Below are 16,363 nucleotides of genomic sequence, written 5' to 3'. Positions count from 1 at the left end.
GAGTCGTCGGCTCACTCACCACGTAGAGTCTCTTCCATATACCGCCCCATTCTCGGAGCACGAGGGTAACTTCTCGGACCACCGGATCTTCCAAAGGTATCACCGACTCGAACAGTCCCTCGTTCTCGATTTTACATGGTTTCAGATGAACGTACGAGCTGGGGAAAATTCCTTTGACCGCGCGATTCTTGGTCGAAAAGCCCCTGTACCAACCTGCAAGCAATCCATCGTTTGATTCCACGTTCGATCGACTCGTTCGCCAACCTGATCCACGTTGATTCGTGCTAAAGCATTCGTAAGCGATACGTGAAACGACGAGCGATCTCGTGTCGTTTTACCTGTACACTCCTCCAGGATCTGCACGGTTTCTCCGATTTCCAAGGGAAGGCCATAGCGCGTGTCTCCTCGCCAATTGTAAACGGCTGTAAAACAGAAAAGAAAGGCAAAGATAAAATGATCTTGTCAGGTTCAAGTTGTACAAGTTGCATCTTTTGTACGTTCGATATACGCGCATTAATGGCATAGTAGAAGCAGTGTTCCATTTAACGTAACATCGACGGTGTACTTGTACGAACGATATATGCGGTGAACTGTTATTTCCAATTAATCGATGGTGCGTGCGTACTTATTATACAGCGTTGGGATCTCTTACACGAAATAACTAATGCAACGTAGCTCACTCTCTCTCTCTCTCTCTCTCTCTCTCTCTCTCTCTCTCTGTCTGTCTTCTTTTCTCTTTATCCGTGTATCGACCGCGTCGCACCACCGTGCAAATATTATGATTCGTGGCGCAGATGGCCCATTGGGGAGGAAGCGAAATCTCCTCGACGCTCGGCGCACTCGACGCGAGATTGAAACGTATAGTCTTGGCTCGTTATATTATATCACGTTTTATCCAAGGATTCACGTTTCTACAGACGATACAAGCCCTTTAGAAAGCGTGGCCGATCCACATGAAATTTAACGGCTATCGTGGAAGGAAATCGGTAATTTGCGTTCGAACGACGCGGTTCTTGTTAGTTAGAAAAATTCTGCTGTATCCTATTTCGTTTATCACAGGTAGCACAGTGACATTGTTGGTTTGATCTGCCTAATCTAATCTGATATAGCAGTCATTGGTCGTTCATCGACCGTTTCGCTCTTCAAGCTCAACACACGCCCACCTCCCGGCTAAATACGTTGATCGAAAATTTACGATCTTTCTATATATAGCGAGAAATTCGAATCGCTCGCAACGTGATTCGAAGCTACAAAATCGAGCAGCTTAGATACGTTTCGATAAGTCCGATCGATATCTCACAGGCATTTTGATCAGCAGTGGCGGTATCGTTGACCGGAGAAATGGAAGAAAGTCTGGAATATTCGAATGACGATAAACGACGAGACTCGAGACTCGTCGAGTGTCTGCATAGTTTCAGATCAAAGAGATCGCGTTCTGTCGCGACGTATGCGACACGAAGTGTCTTAGATCGCGACGCTAGAAAGGAGCGAAAGTGTAAGAAGTTCGTGGACGAAGGGTTAAAGATGGGAAGAGAATCGGCGCGTGTCCTTTCGTGGAAGTGTCAGGCCACGATAAACGAACTCCGGGGCACCGGATACGCGTGACGCTGCACGCACGACGAGCCAGCTTCCGGTCCTCCGGCGGAGAAACGCACGCGAGACGCATCTGAATGAGCGCGTCTCTAGCCTCCGCCTCGTGTGTACACGCGTACGTTTCACCGACGACCGGCCACGGAATGTGTGTTACGCGTTTGCTCGCCTACCACCGCTACACCGGAACAATAAGCCTGGATACTGCGACCAGACTTTCGTCCATTTCGAAACGGCCTGGCTTTTTCTCGCCTTCTCTAATGACTTTAAGGTTGTCGTTTCGAAATTCTCAACGTATCAGCGTCGGAAGGAATATAACGTAGTCGTAAATGATAATAAACAGTGAATGTTTATGCTAATTTAGACTTTTATGAATATGGACAAGTATATGGTATTTAAATACAGATCTAATCGCCTATCAAATATTCTGACGAAAACTGGATTATATGTACTTTTATGTATAAATAATAATCTGCGAACATTTGCGAAAATTCATATTTTTACGAATGTCATTGGGAAAATGGTAGATAGAGATTTTTTTTTTATTTATGAAATATTCTGATCAAAATTTGATATATTATATGGTGTTATATGTACATCAGGTAGGAAGAATATAACGGGTCACAAATAATAATCTGCAAATTCATATTTTTATGACTGTCACTGGGAAAATGGTATTTAGATACAGATTTATTTCATTTATGAAATATTCTGAAAATTGGATATATTATATGTCGTTATATGTACATCAGGTGGAAAGAATATAACGGGTTACAAATAATAATCTGCAAATTCATATTTTTACGAATGTCACTGGGAAAATGGTAGATAGAGATTTTTTTTTTATTTATGAAATATTCTGATCAAAATTTGATATATTATATGGTGTTATATGTACATCAGGTAGGAAGAATATAACGGGTCAAAAATAATAATCTGCAAATTCATATTTTTATGACTGTCACTGGGAAAATGGTATTTAGATACAGATTTATTTCATTTATGAAATATTCTGAAAATTGGATATATTATATGTCGTTATATGTACATCAGGTGGAAAGAATATAACGGGTTACAAATAATAATCTGCAAATTCATATTTTTATGACTGTCACTGGGAAAATGGTATTTAGATACAGATTTATTTCATTTATGAAATATTCTGAAAATTGGATATATTGTATGTTGTTACATGTACATCAGGTGGAAAGAATATAACGGGTCACAAATAATAATCTACAAATATTTGTGCATTTTTATGACCTCAACTGAGGAAATGGTATTTAAATAGAGGTCTGTTTCATCTATTAAATATTCTGATGAAAATTGGATACATTATATGTATTTACAGAAAGAATGTATTTAAAGGAAGAATATAGCCGAGTCAGAATATTTGTGAAAGTTCATATTTTTACAAACGCAATTAAGAAAACAGTATCCAAATATCTATGAAATTCGCTTATTAAATATTACCATGAATATACAAGGTGGTTGGTAATTGGTGGTACAAGCGGAAAGGGGGTGATTCTACGCGAAAAAATAAGTCGAAAATATGGAATAAAAATTTTTCGGTTGAGGCTTTGTTTTCGAGAAAATCGACTTTGAATTTTCGCTCGGTACGTGTGCACTTTATCGCGTCTCGTTATAACGGATCTCACTGTAGATCGTTGTCTCGATTGACGTTATTTTTTTAATTTTTAAAATTTTTAAATTTTCAAATTTTAAATTTTTAAATTTTTAAATTTTTCTTCTATATTTTCGACTTCTTTTTTCGCGTAGAATCACCCCCTTTCCGCTTGTACCTGTATATCGCACATCTTCAATTTCCATTTACAAACGTCATTCACAAATTGATTTTTAAATCTTTTACTCATAAATCATTCGATCTTCCAATTAAAATTTCGTTATATTCCATCGTATGAAAGCTCCCATTTAAAATGAACTCTCTCTCTCTCTTCCGCTCTCTATTTCTAATTACAGTATCTGTAAAAATGAACTTGTGCAACTGCAAATGGAAAGAACTGATTTCGATAACGAATTGAAATCTAACGTTTCCGATAAGACTCGAGCGTTTTATCTTCACTCAAATCTTGTCTCTGTTTCAACGACCAAAACTCGCGCACTCTCAAGCCCGATTAATTTTATGACCATTTATTATCTCCTCCATCAAGAAGTACGTAAGACATTATGACGACTACACGACTCTGATAAAACGTTTCTCTAGTCTAGTCTAGTCGTTCACACGAATCGAAATAACACCATTACATTCTCACGAGCCGTAAGATTCGATAGTTTCCCCTGTTATAATAGACATCGAATCGAAATGATTAAACCCACAGGAAGATACCCACCACTCACGTACAATATATCACGAACGTACGCTGTTCGAAACGATTGGTCGATTCAATTAATTTACCGCATCAAACGATCGTTCGGTTCAATTAATTTATTGGAAGAATCAAGTAAACCGGAGCAAAAGACATTTACAAATACACCAGTTGCAGATACATTCGGTATTCTCTTTGAGCCCTAATAAAGGACTATTCTCCCTGAACTTGGTGTTTCCCACGATGGAAACGTGTCGAGGACAACGCGCGTCATATATGTATATACGTACGATATATACATAACCGTTCATAGCACATACGCGCATGTTAGTGAGGAGATGGGAAAAACGGGAATTTTTTGTCGAAGCTTCTCGAGGGGCTGACAGACGCGAACAAAGGGAGACGTCGAAACCTTCGCATCGAAAGTCCCTTTCCCAAACCGTTCCCCCCATGAGTTTTCCCGGGAAATTAAATCGATAACTCCCGTTCTACCGTGTAAAACGGCCACGACGGAGGGAGCCGTGCTTTCGCTCTATCCTTCGTGCGCTAGTACGTACGTACGAGGTGACCGGTAATTCTAGAACACCCTCTATCGAAAATCGAATGTTCCAACTTTTCCACGATCAATGCGGAGAGTCGTATATAGTAAACTAGGCACGTGCGACTTTATTTCAAATACGCCATGGGCCGCGATTTATGGTAGTCGGACAGATTTCGATGGCACGAAGCACGAGGATGGAAAACCGCGAACGACTAAATTGTGGCGCTTTCGCTTTCGAAAATATCGAGCCTCGTAATTGTTGTAATCGAGTTCAATGGTACTGCGTGCGATCGTCGAATTTCTATCTTCTCGGTATATCGCCTCTCGTTGATAGAATATCGCAAGAAGAAGTCACGCTGAACGAGAATTTGTTCGCAGGTTGTTGAAACTTGGCAGATTTCTTGGCGTAAGAAAAATACGAACCGGTGGGAAATGAGACAAAAAGGCAGCAGAGTTAGGAAAGGGAGCGCTGGAAAAATATTTGTCGAGTGTACGATAACGAAAGAACGTGCCGGCAATTCTTATTTTATTCTTTCGTATTCTGGCCATACTTTGCTACACGACCAATCGCGATCGAATGGCTCAACATTTACAAGCGAATCGAACAATCCATCGACGATTTCGTGGTCTCGAGGAGCCAACGTTTTTCTTCGAAGAGAGGAATTAAACAGCCGGGGAAGAAACACGAAACGATCGTAGACCTAAATGGCCGATATACGGACGCATAGAGAAGGAAAATGTTAGGAACGTTCGTTACATTTCTACCGCGTAACCGAAACACAACTTTCGAATCTCATAATCGATCTCATAATGTCTGGAATAGGAAATCGAACGATCGGTTCTTTGTCACAGCGATTGAAGCCAACAGGGTGTGTCTGGCGGAATATTTGCTGCACGTTGAAAACAGCGAACAGAAGTTCGACGGAATCTGTGTGTAGCGAACCGATAACTCGTTAGCCTGGAAAATTTGATTAGCAAAATGGAGTTTGTTGCCAAACTGTGGACGAATCGTAGCGTAGTTTCCGAGGGCAGAGAGGAACAAATTGCTACAACTTGAAGAAGAAGGGTAAATATATAAAGAAGGATGGAAAGAGGGAGAAAAAGGTTGGAAGACGGCAGGAAAGGTTCAGGGACCAAGGTTAAGGAGACAGGAAGAGGAATGAGAAGCAAGGGAAGACGAAAGAAGGGCAAAATGGTCGCATTGCGGTAGGTGAACACGTGCGTGCGTGCATAAATGAATAAGTAAACGAGATCAAAGACTGATACCTGCTAAACGACAGTACTTTATCGGTTTTTGTTCGCTTGCAACGTTACGCGATCGCGATATCAAGGTGCCAATGCGTTGCTTGTTTTTCCATGGAAAAAGAAAATTACACGATGACTTTTACGCGAACAATTACGTAACACGCGACCAAGTAAAATTCTTGTCGCCTAACCGTTTCTCCGAATCAGATTTGTTCGAGTTAATTGTCGCGTAATGGGACACCAGCGTTCAAAAGTACGTTGGGTGTTGCGATATGAAAAATTAAGCAAATCTGCGTAATCATTTGGAAAATGAAAAATGAGAAAACGTTGTAAAAAGCTGGTAATATTCGACGTTACGATGAAATCGTCAACCACGTATGCGATGTATAATTAAATTGTGTTTCCACAAATTTCTGTACTTGTGTTAGGTCCTTTCGTTTCATAAGGAAATAATAGACGCACGATGTGTTTTATTTTATATTAGCTTATTGAATGATGCACGAACGTAATAATAGAAATATAACGAAATGGATCATAGCTAATTCAGTGAAATAATATAAAATAGAAATTCTTCATTACTATGAAATGAAAGAAACTTTTTGAACAACCTAATATTTATCGTTAGAGTAAATCATTTTTAGCGGCACATGAGTTAGAGGACAATTCAAATCATGTTGTTGTTCTGCCTCGGGGTATCAAGATCGTTAGGATACGCGTAATGTAAGAGTAAATAAACTCCGAGCAAAATAATGTCGCCGCTACGTGCAACCGACGAAAACAAATTTAAATTTTCCGACTCTCCCCGACCGGTATAAATAAACGGACGCGATCGCAAGGAAAAGTGTTACAGTCAGGTGTCGATCGGTTATCAACGAATTAAAATTTAGCGATCCAATTAACGAGTCATTAGCGATCCTATTTTACGACTTATATATTGCACGAGCGTCTCAGCGAATATAGCCTGTACGCTAATTTATTATTTTAAATACAGGATGGTTGGTAACTGATGGTACAAGCGGAAAGGGGGCGATTCTACGCGAAAAAAGAAGTCGAAAATATAGAATACAAATTTTTCGTTCGAGGCTTTGTTTTCGAGAAAATCGACTTTGAATTTTCGCTCGGTACGCGTGCACTTTATCGCGTCTCGTTATAACGGATCTCACTGTAGATCATTGTCTCGATTTACGTTATTTTTTTTAATTTTTAAATTTTTAAATTTTTATTCTATACTGTCGACTTCTTTTTTCGCGTAGAATCACCCTCTTTCCGCTTGTACCACCAATTACCAACCACCCTGTATATCGAACGAGCGTCTCAGCGAATATAGCCTGTATACTAATTTATTATTTTGAATATATTCGACGGTTTCAACAACATTTAATAAATCTCACGATCAAACATCCTACCCGAGTCCTTTATACACTTCCTCTATACATTTTATAAACAGGACCCGCATTCTGACAGACTTGTTACCAAGTTGACGCTTAAGGACGTCTCAGCGATAAAACTACCAAAGTATAAAATGTGTTCAAGAAATTCAAACAAAAAGTACATATAAAAATATACTACAACGATGTATACAGAAAGATATATAAAGAGGACGAACGAGCGTTTATCCGTATATTCTACAAGATACCGTACGAATCCTTGAAAGTAGACTCGTACAGATAGGGGAGGGGAAAGAAGGAAAATCGATGGACCAAAAGACGAGAGGGAGAGCCAAGGATTTTCAGGTCACCCCAGAAACGCGTACACGTGGTAGGTTGGAGCGCGTCAAAATGCTTCTCAACCAAGGGTAGGGAGAAAGGGTCTATAATGGCTTTAGGGAGAACACCAGCCTACGAACACCAGCCTACGAACACCAGCGCAAAAGCAAGCACGGACCCGGAAGAAACCGTAAACAATGACATCTGAAATCATTCTATCGCCTGCTTCATGGATTCAATACCGTTCTCGTCATCTTTCCATGCGAGCTCCGCCTTTATAGCGAAGAGACCGACCGACCCGTGCTTCTTATCCGCTTCGAGGCAAGAAACGTGGAAACGTTCGACTGTATGTCGACATATTCTCCATAGTTTCTCCATAGTTCGACAGATTTTCGACGTTAGTTAGTCCGACGTTACGTCGAACACATTTTATCGATTAGTTCTACCGTGTATTCTTTCGTAATCTCCGATACAAGCACACTTAGAAAATATGTTAATTATGGAGAAAATAAGAAGCTTCGCGGTAATGGAAGATCAGATGTGAGGAACATAATATACATCTTGCAACATGTTCGTAAGAGACGCAGCTAAGCAACTCTCGTCGCGAAGAGATGCAATGGAAATATCGCGATTATACGATTTTTCTTCGCGAATTAGCCAAAGTTTCGGAAAGGCGATTAAGCGCCTTTTCCTGGGAAGTTTGCCTCGGGGCAAAGATTCCCTCGAACGATTCGATGGAGCGTGAAAATCGTAAATGTAGCCGGCTCAGCTCGGAAATTATCGTGGCGGAAAATCTGCGAACACGCAGACTTTATCCACGTCCGTTTAATATAGTTCGTCTGAAATCGTGGAATACGTAGTCCGGAGAACTTCCGAATGCGGAGACGTGTATCGATCACCTCTGACTTTTCCAACCACGCTTTTAGCGATTCCCGATAAACTGATTCCGCTCGCGTCTCAATTCTCAGAGTTTCATTCGTCTCGGCTTGTTCGTGTTTTAAAACGACAAACCGCAAACAAAGCGAGGGAAAGAACCTTAGCTTCGTTGTGATCTTCCTACTCTTTCGTATTTCGATCTTGCTCATAGTTTAGCAAACGCGAAAGACCTTAACGTTCGGAGGAAACGCTTAGCATCGTACGAATGTTAATATTGGTTGAAACAGTTGTCCAATTGCAGAATATTATGTATAATTAATATTAGGCACGACATTTTTCCTTTTATATTATTTTATTCAACTATGTATGATCCATTTTGTTCTATCGGAACGAAAGATATTGCGGCGTCTATTATTGAATCTAAATTCTATAATTATAATTCTTATTATTACAGACAGATTAAAAGAACATTAAATTAGATAGTAGATTATAGAATGTTTCGCTTTATATATATGTAATTACAGAAATAGTTATAGAAGTATAATTATAATTTCTAAATATAATTATTGTTATAATTACATAATTATTTTTATGCAAGTATTATTGTAAGTATTATTTATATGTAATTACAGAAATAATTATAGAATCATAATTATAATTTCTAAATATAATTATTGTTATAATTACATAATTATTTTTATGCAAGTATTATTGTAAGTATTATTTATATGTAATTACAGAAATAATTATAGAATTATAATTATAATTTCTAAATATGATGCAACTTAAAATCTTAGGCCAATCGATTGTTGGATTTCTTTCTCAAAAAGAATATTAAATTCGATAGTAGATTATAGAATGTTTTGCTTTATATATATGTAATTACAGAAATAATTATAGAAGTATAATTATATTTAGAAATTATATTTAGAAATTATACTTAGAAATTATAATTATAATTCTATTTAGAAATTATATTTAGAAATTATAATTATAATTCTATTTAGAAATTATACTTAGAAATTATAATTATGATTCTATTTAGAAATTCTATTCAGAAATTATAATTATAATTCTATAATTATTTCTGTAATTACATATATATAAAACGAGACATTCTACAACCTACTATCTAATTTAATATTCTTCTCGAGAATGAAATCCAACGATCGATTGGCCTAGGATTTCAAATTGCATCACAATACTTAACGATTTTGATAATTTCTTAATAATTATTCGGACGCTAAGTTAAGCTTCTCGGAGTTAAGCTTCGCCGTTGCTTATTAACGGAAGTGTTGGCGTAGAAAATTATATGGCGAGAAGGTGAAAGAATCGAACGAAAGGAGAAATTGGATGCAAACGAAGGCAAAAGTTAAATCGAAACTGTGAACTTGGATATAAGCCGGCTCGTGGAAATCATTAGGAATTCCAGGTGGAAGTTGTATCGTTTGGCGCGAATAATCCGCGCATCGGACCAAACACATCGCGGGAAAAACGTGGACAGCCTTGGAAATAACTTGCACAACAACGTGTCGCGAAACGTAATTACGAGCAGTCTACGCGTCACGGCAATAAAGAATCGAATTTCCTCTGTATATCTAACGAGAACCTGTTAATCGACGGTCTACTGGATCGATTACGGCAATCGCGAGCTCGTGCCAACGATAAAACGATAACTCCAATACGAACTATCGCAGATACGCGTTCGCTACTGTGTTCAAAAACGTACGTATCTGAAGGTACGTGCACCTCAGTGATTTCGAATTTGTCGTAAAAATCAACCATTTCGAGCTACTTTTTCCTCAGTTTCCAAGTGAAATTCCACTACGATGAATTCTGTCTGTAATTGTGCGTTCGTGACAACGTATATATCAATATCACGATATAACAATTATTTATAATTAATTGTAATCCAGAGAACGCAACAATACGCAGATTGGGAATTTTGAAAAATGCGAGCGGAGAAATTGCCATTTGATAAAAAGGTAGAAACTTTGAAACAGCGAAGCGAATGAATTACTTGATTCATCTGTGAAGAACAGTGGAATACAGTAACGCGTACGTCGTTGATTAAATGGTTAATTTAATTTTAATTTAATAGTCAATTTCAATTTATGTAAAACTGACGATCATCGATGTTGTTTCGAAGGAACACGGACCAACTTATCGCGCAACCTAATGTTTATTCGTTTTGTCCTTCTAATTGTTTTATACATTGCAATTACCGCGGTTCGATCTTACTCTCCGATATTTCAAAGGAAAAACATTGTTGCAGCGCGGCAAAACTATTCCTCGATCGTAGTCTGCCTCGTAACAATCGCTCAATTAACTCCACCTGACGCAAGCATTCTGCTCTTCGCGAATGGAACCTCAGTCGAATCTCTTGAAAATCCATTTTCCACCACGTTCCTCCACGTACGTATCTTTTACGGGACAATCGTAATTTTCCTTTTTCTTTCGTCCTTATCGAACGATACGATCACGAACGATATACAGGGTGGTTGGTAACTGGTGGTACAAGCGGAAAGGGGGTGATTCTACGCGAAAAAAGAAGTCGAAAATATAGAAGAAAAATTTAAAAATTTAAAAATTTGAAAATTTAAAAATTAAAAATTTGAAAATTTAAAAATTTAAAAATTAAAAATTTGAAAATTTAAAAATTTAAAAATATAAAATTTGAAAATTTAAAAATTTAAAATTTGAAAATTTAAAAATTTAAAAATATAAAATTTGAAAATTTAAAAATTTAAAAATTTAAAATTTGAAAATTTAAAAATTTAAAAATTTAAAAATTAAAAAAATAACGTCAATCGAGACAACGATCTACAGCGAGATCCGTTATAACGAGACGCGATAAAGTGCACGCGTACCGAGCGAAAATTCAAAGTCGATTTTCTCGAAAACGAAGCCTCGAACGAAAAATTTGTATTTTATATTTTCGACTTCTTTTTTCGCGTAGAATCGCCCCCTTTCCGCTTGTACCACCAGTTACCAACCACCCTGTATTTGTTCGCGTTACTCGTCGTAAGCTTATCCGCTGCAACTAACGCAAGTCTCCAGGATATCCTTGAAAATATAATAGCAAGAGTCGAACGAACTTTATTATTCTGCTTTAATAATTTAATTATCGCTGCATTTTCGATGATTCGTAAGCGGGACGCTTTAACCGGCAGAAACGATCGATAATGGTGGTCAAATCACAGACGAGAGAGCATTTATCGAGATTATTTGATATTAAATACAGCGGAAAGCTCTGCCACGTTCGATATCACTCGAGGGATTCTGCATAATTTCGTTGATCCCTGGATTTGCAACGTGTGATATAACCAGCGCGTTCGCCGCCTCCATCATATCATATGAATAAATTTCAAGAAATTCAAAACGACCCACTTTTTTTCCATCGACCAGATACCTTGCACTTTTCATTTCGCATATAGAAAAATACGCACCCACTTTCTCCGTGATTCGTAGCGATCCAGTCGTACGCTCGCATCAAGTTTCCTCCGCAAAAACATCAACAACAACGTGTTTCCGTTAATTACAAGGAATAAAAAGAAATGGCCTTGGAAAATTGTCGAGTAGAGGCAAAACAATTTCAAGAAGTAAGAATTTCTTCCTCTCGATATCACCTGTCTTGCGTAATCTCGAGCTAATTACCGCGGTAGAAACCGCCGAAGTAATCGTGGCAAACTTTTAGAGGCGGACGTTCTTTGAAAGAACGTAAGATAGCTGGGATTATTTTAGGTCGTGGAGAAATTGGTCGCGATGGCCAGTGACAATTGGTCGGCTGAAAACAAGCACGTGGGCACGTCGAATCCGCGAGTTCGGGGAATCGAGAATTGCATCGTTGGGAACGTCGCAACAAACGCATCGACCGAGTCAACGAAGGATCGCACAATGCTAATCGGCGAAAGAAACAATACGCGGGAATGCAGCCGCGACCAGATCACCGTGCAGATTGTTAGATTGAAAGATTATAGTTTAATCGTGGCGCGGACGCGGCTCTGTACCAATGAAATAGGTTTATTCACGCTTTATCTACGCTGCGCTCTCGTCCAGAAATTTAGGACTCCGATCTGTCCTTCCACCTGACAGCGAAGGAACTGACGCAGACTACGGAACAGGGCGAAGCTAATGCTTTTGCCAGTCGTTGAATATTCCACAGCGGTTAGAAACATAGGTCTTGGTGAGTTCGTAATTATTAGAGAAGATAGCAGAATCGTAACAGATTAAAGGAGATTAAGGCGAAAGAGGTTCGCGTAATGAAAACTTTTCTCACGTTCCACTCGTTAGAAACTTCCACTAATCCTCTCGGCACTGACTTAAATCACGTAAACGTATAAAAATTCGCCAGCTAATATTTAGTAACAAAGAAGACGGAAAAAAAAAAGAGAAGCAATCGAGGAAACGTTATTACGAATAAAATTCTTTTTATCGTTGATTATTAAGAAGAGAACGTTCGAGGACATGGAAATATGCAGAAACGCGCAGAACGCAAGAACAGTAGCCGAGTAAAAAAGTAGCGAAAGTAAAGAGCTCGTTACGATGTTCAGCGGATGGAAGAATCTCTAATTGGAAATTTCCATTTCTTCGGCTGCGTTCGTAAAAATATGAAACTACGATAGAGACTGCTGCATCCGCTGTCTGGTCTATGAACGTAAAAGTACAGGATTTATTATCACGCGGAAACGTATCTTAAGGCCGTTCGATTAGAGCCGTTCGTATCACGAGTTCGACGACCGTCCACTTACATTCGTATCACACGTTAAAAAGCGGAATCAGTAAAATAGCGACGGTACATCGCGATAGGTTTTGTCGACCAGCGACAGACTCGTTCCTTTGCTACAGTTTTCTCGAGATCGGGCTGTGTTCATTGGGAGATGGGCTCACCGGAAGAGGAATAATAAACGACGACGATAGCCACAAAGAAATACAAAGCAACGTACTCTGTTCTTTGGCCGCTCTTTCCAGTTACCTCTCTCTCTCTCTCTCTCTCTGCTTTTCTCTATCCAAGTTCGACGGCCGTTTTCCATACATCGAAGAGACAATAGGTAAAGAGGCGGCGGAAACAAGCTTCGTTTTCGACGTATCGCGTGGAGTCGCGTCGTTCGTATAAACGGTCGCCGTGGTTTCACTCGGAAAATGGATTTCTGCCTTTTATGGCAGAACTGGAGCGGGACCACCAGGCAAAAAGTAGTTCGGACCACTTTAACAAGGACATTTCGAGACGGAGGACGAGCTGCTCGTCCAGCCGATGCAAATCGCTTCGACACTCGTCGCCTGCTATCGAGAAATTGGAATATTTTGATGAAAAAAGGAAGAGTCGCGCCGTTTGAAAAGACGGCCTTTTGTACGTCGTGGAGCTTTCTATAGCCGAACTAACAGGCAGAGTGTACGGACGATGGAACTTTCGGATAATAAAGCAATCGCTTTTACGATACTAAATTTCGTTCAAATAGAGACGAAGGAAGTTGTCCGTGCGTTTCGATGTTTAAAGACTCCGTGGTCTTTACGATATCGATAAGCGACTGAACGTGTACCGTAGAACGTCTACCGTTGAAAGAAGTCAATCAACAAAAACTTGATATGTATATCGTGTTAGTTATATCAGAAAATGTAACCGAGAAAAACGCGTTTAAAGTTTACACGTCATATCCGATGGACTGTGTACCATCCTCTGTAGACTCTATTATAATACTCCATATACAGGGTGGTTGGTAAATGGGGATGCAAGCGGAAAGGGGGTGATTCTACGCGAAAAAAGAAGTCGGAAATATAGGATAAAAAATTTTTTTTTCTTTATAACGAGACAAGTTATAACGAGACGCGATAAAGTGCACGCGTACCGAGCGAAAATTCAAAGTCGATTTTCTCGAAAACGAAGCCTCGAACGAGAAATTTTTATTCTATATTTCCGACTTCTTTTTTCGCGTAGAATCACCCCCTTTTCGCTTGTACCACCAGTTACCAACCACCCTGTATAATTCGTTTTAGACTGCTCTGCATGATTTTGTAATACTAACGTTACGCGATAGACGTAATAACGTTGCAGCTGATTAAGAAGACAACGTTAAAAGGCTAAGCCAGACTTCAACGCCGGCTTACCAAGGCGTTCTTGTTCCACGTTTCCGTGGAATTATGACCGATTGCTTAATCATAATGTGGCAATCGAATCGAGGAAACGAGTATGTTCGATAATTAGAAAGGATGCGAGAGCGACAACTGTCGGAGTTTGTTCTTCCTTGACGCGTTCGATAGCTGTGGCAAGGTTTCTAGAAATATCGTGCGACAGTTGCCGCGAAATTGGCGGAGCTTAACGATAAAGCACGGCGCAACGAATCTGAGGAATGTATCGACGTATCTAAAACAAAGAGCAACGGATCTTATCACTGAAACTGATACAAACGCTATACGTAAACCGTAGAAACACATCGCGACGAAACAATCGATGTTGTTTCTATTATACTTTGGTCGTAAAGTATCGAAACAAAGAGCGTGATTAAACAGGTTGTGTCGTGAAAAAAATTCGCGATGACTGTACAGAAATCGGAACGCAAGGTTAAGAATGCGTCAATGCAGTTCTTTAATCGCGAAAACGTGAAAGAGGACGATGCTGCGTATGGAATCGACGCTTTATCGGCTCCGATGTCGCATTCCTTCCTCAAGCAAAGTATCGCTACGGACAGACATTTCGACGCGGTAGACGGTTTAATCGCCACTAAACGTGACGCGATACAACGCGAGTTTGCGTTCAATTCAAAGCAGCGGCAGCGTTTCCGGTTGATCGTGGATAGCGCGCTCAATTGATCCTTCGACATTCCGATTGTTGCTCCGAGCAAAATTAGTCGGAACAAACAAGCGTCGCGTGCGATGTAATGCCGTTCGGAGAGAAAGCTGGTGGAAAATATTTGAATCGCTGAGAAAAAGAATATTTCTTTTTCAGATGCTAAAAAACTCGACTTTTAAATTCGAACTAGAAATTTCGCCTCGAGGCTCTGGAAAAATTGTCTTTAGGGACTAACTATATTGTCAGAGAATAAAAGCGCGGGGTAATAGTCAAGCAGTTTTTGAGAAAATCAGATTATTTATTAAAATTAAAATCGCTAGCCGATACTAACACCGGTCATCTTTGTGAAGAAATTAAGTTTTTATTTTATTTTTTTTATCAAATTCATATCATACGAGTTATTTATATAAAAACAAAAAAAAATGTTATTTCCTTTCGAGACTTTCGGATCGTAAAAATAGCAGAAAGTTTCGAGAAGTCTCGAGATATGGCGTATCACATTCCTAATATTCTTCTCTCTCTTTTATAAAAATAACAACAACGGAGGAAAGAGTAACGAGATTTTCGTGTAGAAAATTTGCAATTCTTTTGTCATGCAGATTTCACGTAGAATAGGATACGTGGTTTAAATAAAGGTCTTTTGATCAAAGGTTTCGCAGTCGCGTTTAGCACGTTCGAATCTCAACGACGCTACCTCCATGCATTTCACGCGCGTTTTTCATCCATCGTGGTCGTTGCACCTCTCCAGAAGAGCAATACGTGTCAAGCGTGCATTCTATTAAGCCGTATATCTTGACGAGTTTTTCAACGAAAAATTGCTCGAAACCTCGAGTTTTCATCGTTCGATATCGCCCAAACAAATGGAGTGAAACACGCGAATCTTTTTATTGAAAAAAGAAAGTGTTTTACTATACGAATCTCGATATCTAAGATTATCGTGTAAATTACATAATGATTTACTCGAAGAAAAATTATCAACGAGAAACGGAAGGAATCAGTCTATTTGACGAAGATGTTACATCCGCCTACGGTAAACATGGACAGAGGTGTAGACTGTAGAGGAATTAACATCAAAGCGGGGAACGCGCGCGGGCGTGCGCCTGCTGATGTTATGTACCCCAGACGAAACAGACAAAACAAAATTAAGCGGTCGTAATTCAAGGATACTCGAGAGTGGTGGACCTCTCGTTTCAAAGAACCATCAGCTGACTACGAAATGAGACTCGGTCGAATATTTGATTTGACTTGCGATCATCGATATCAACGGTCAATGGTCTAAATTTCGAAGGTC

At 39.2% G+C, this 16,363-nt stretch overlaps 1 protein-coding gene across 2 annotated transcripts in view; it reads right to left on the bottom strand.

Annotated features, from left to right (window-relative positions):
* spg (dedicator of cytokinesis spg) overlaps positions 1 to 16,363 on the bottom strand; it is a 54,670-nt gene that overhangs the window by 37,542 nt on the left and 765 nt on the right. For both annotated transcript variants that reach the window (XM_076622201.1, XM_076622202.1), the window contains exons 2-3: positions 339 to 422; positions 20 to 213 (exon numbers count right to left, since the gene is read on the bottom strand). In XM_076622201.1, the coding sequence (XP_076478316.1) occupies positions 20 to 213; positions 339 to 422 (278 nt within the window). The remainder of the gene's footprint in view (positions 1 to 19; positions 214 to 338; positions 423 to 16,363) is intronic.

Source organism: Bombus vancouverensis, chromosome 10 (genome assembly GCF_051014615.1).
Source record: "Bombus vancouverensis nearcticus chromosome 10, iyBomVanc1_principal, whole genome shotgun sequence".
In the NCBI taxonomy this organism is placed as follows: Eukaryota; Metazoa; Arthropoda; class Insecta; order Hymenoptera; family Apidae; genus Bombus; species Bombus vancouverensis.
This window is presented reverse-complemented; position numbering and strand designations above follow the sequence as displayed.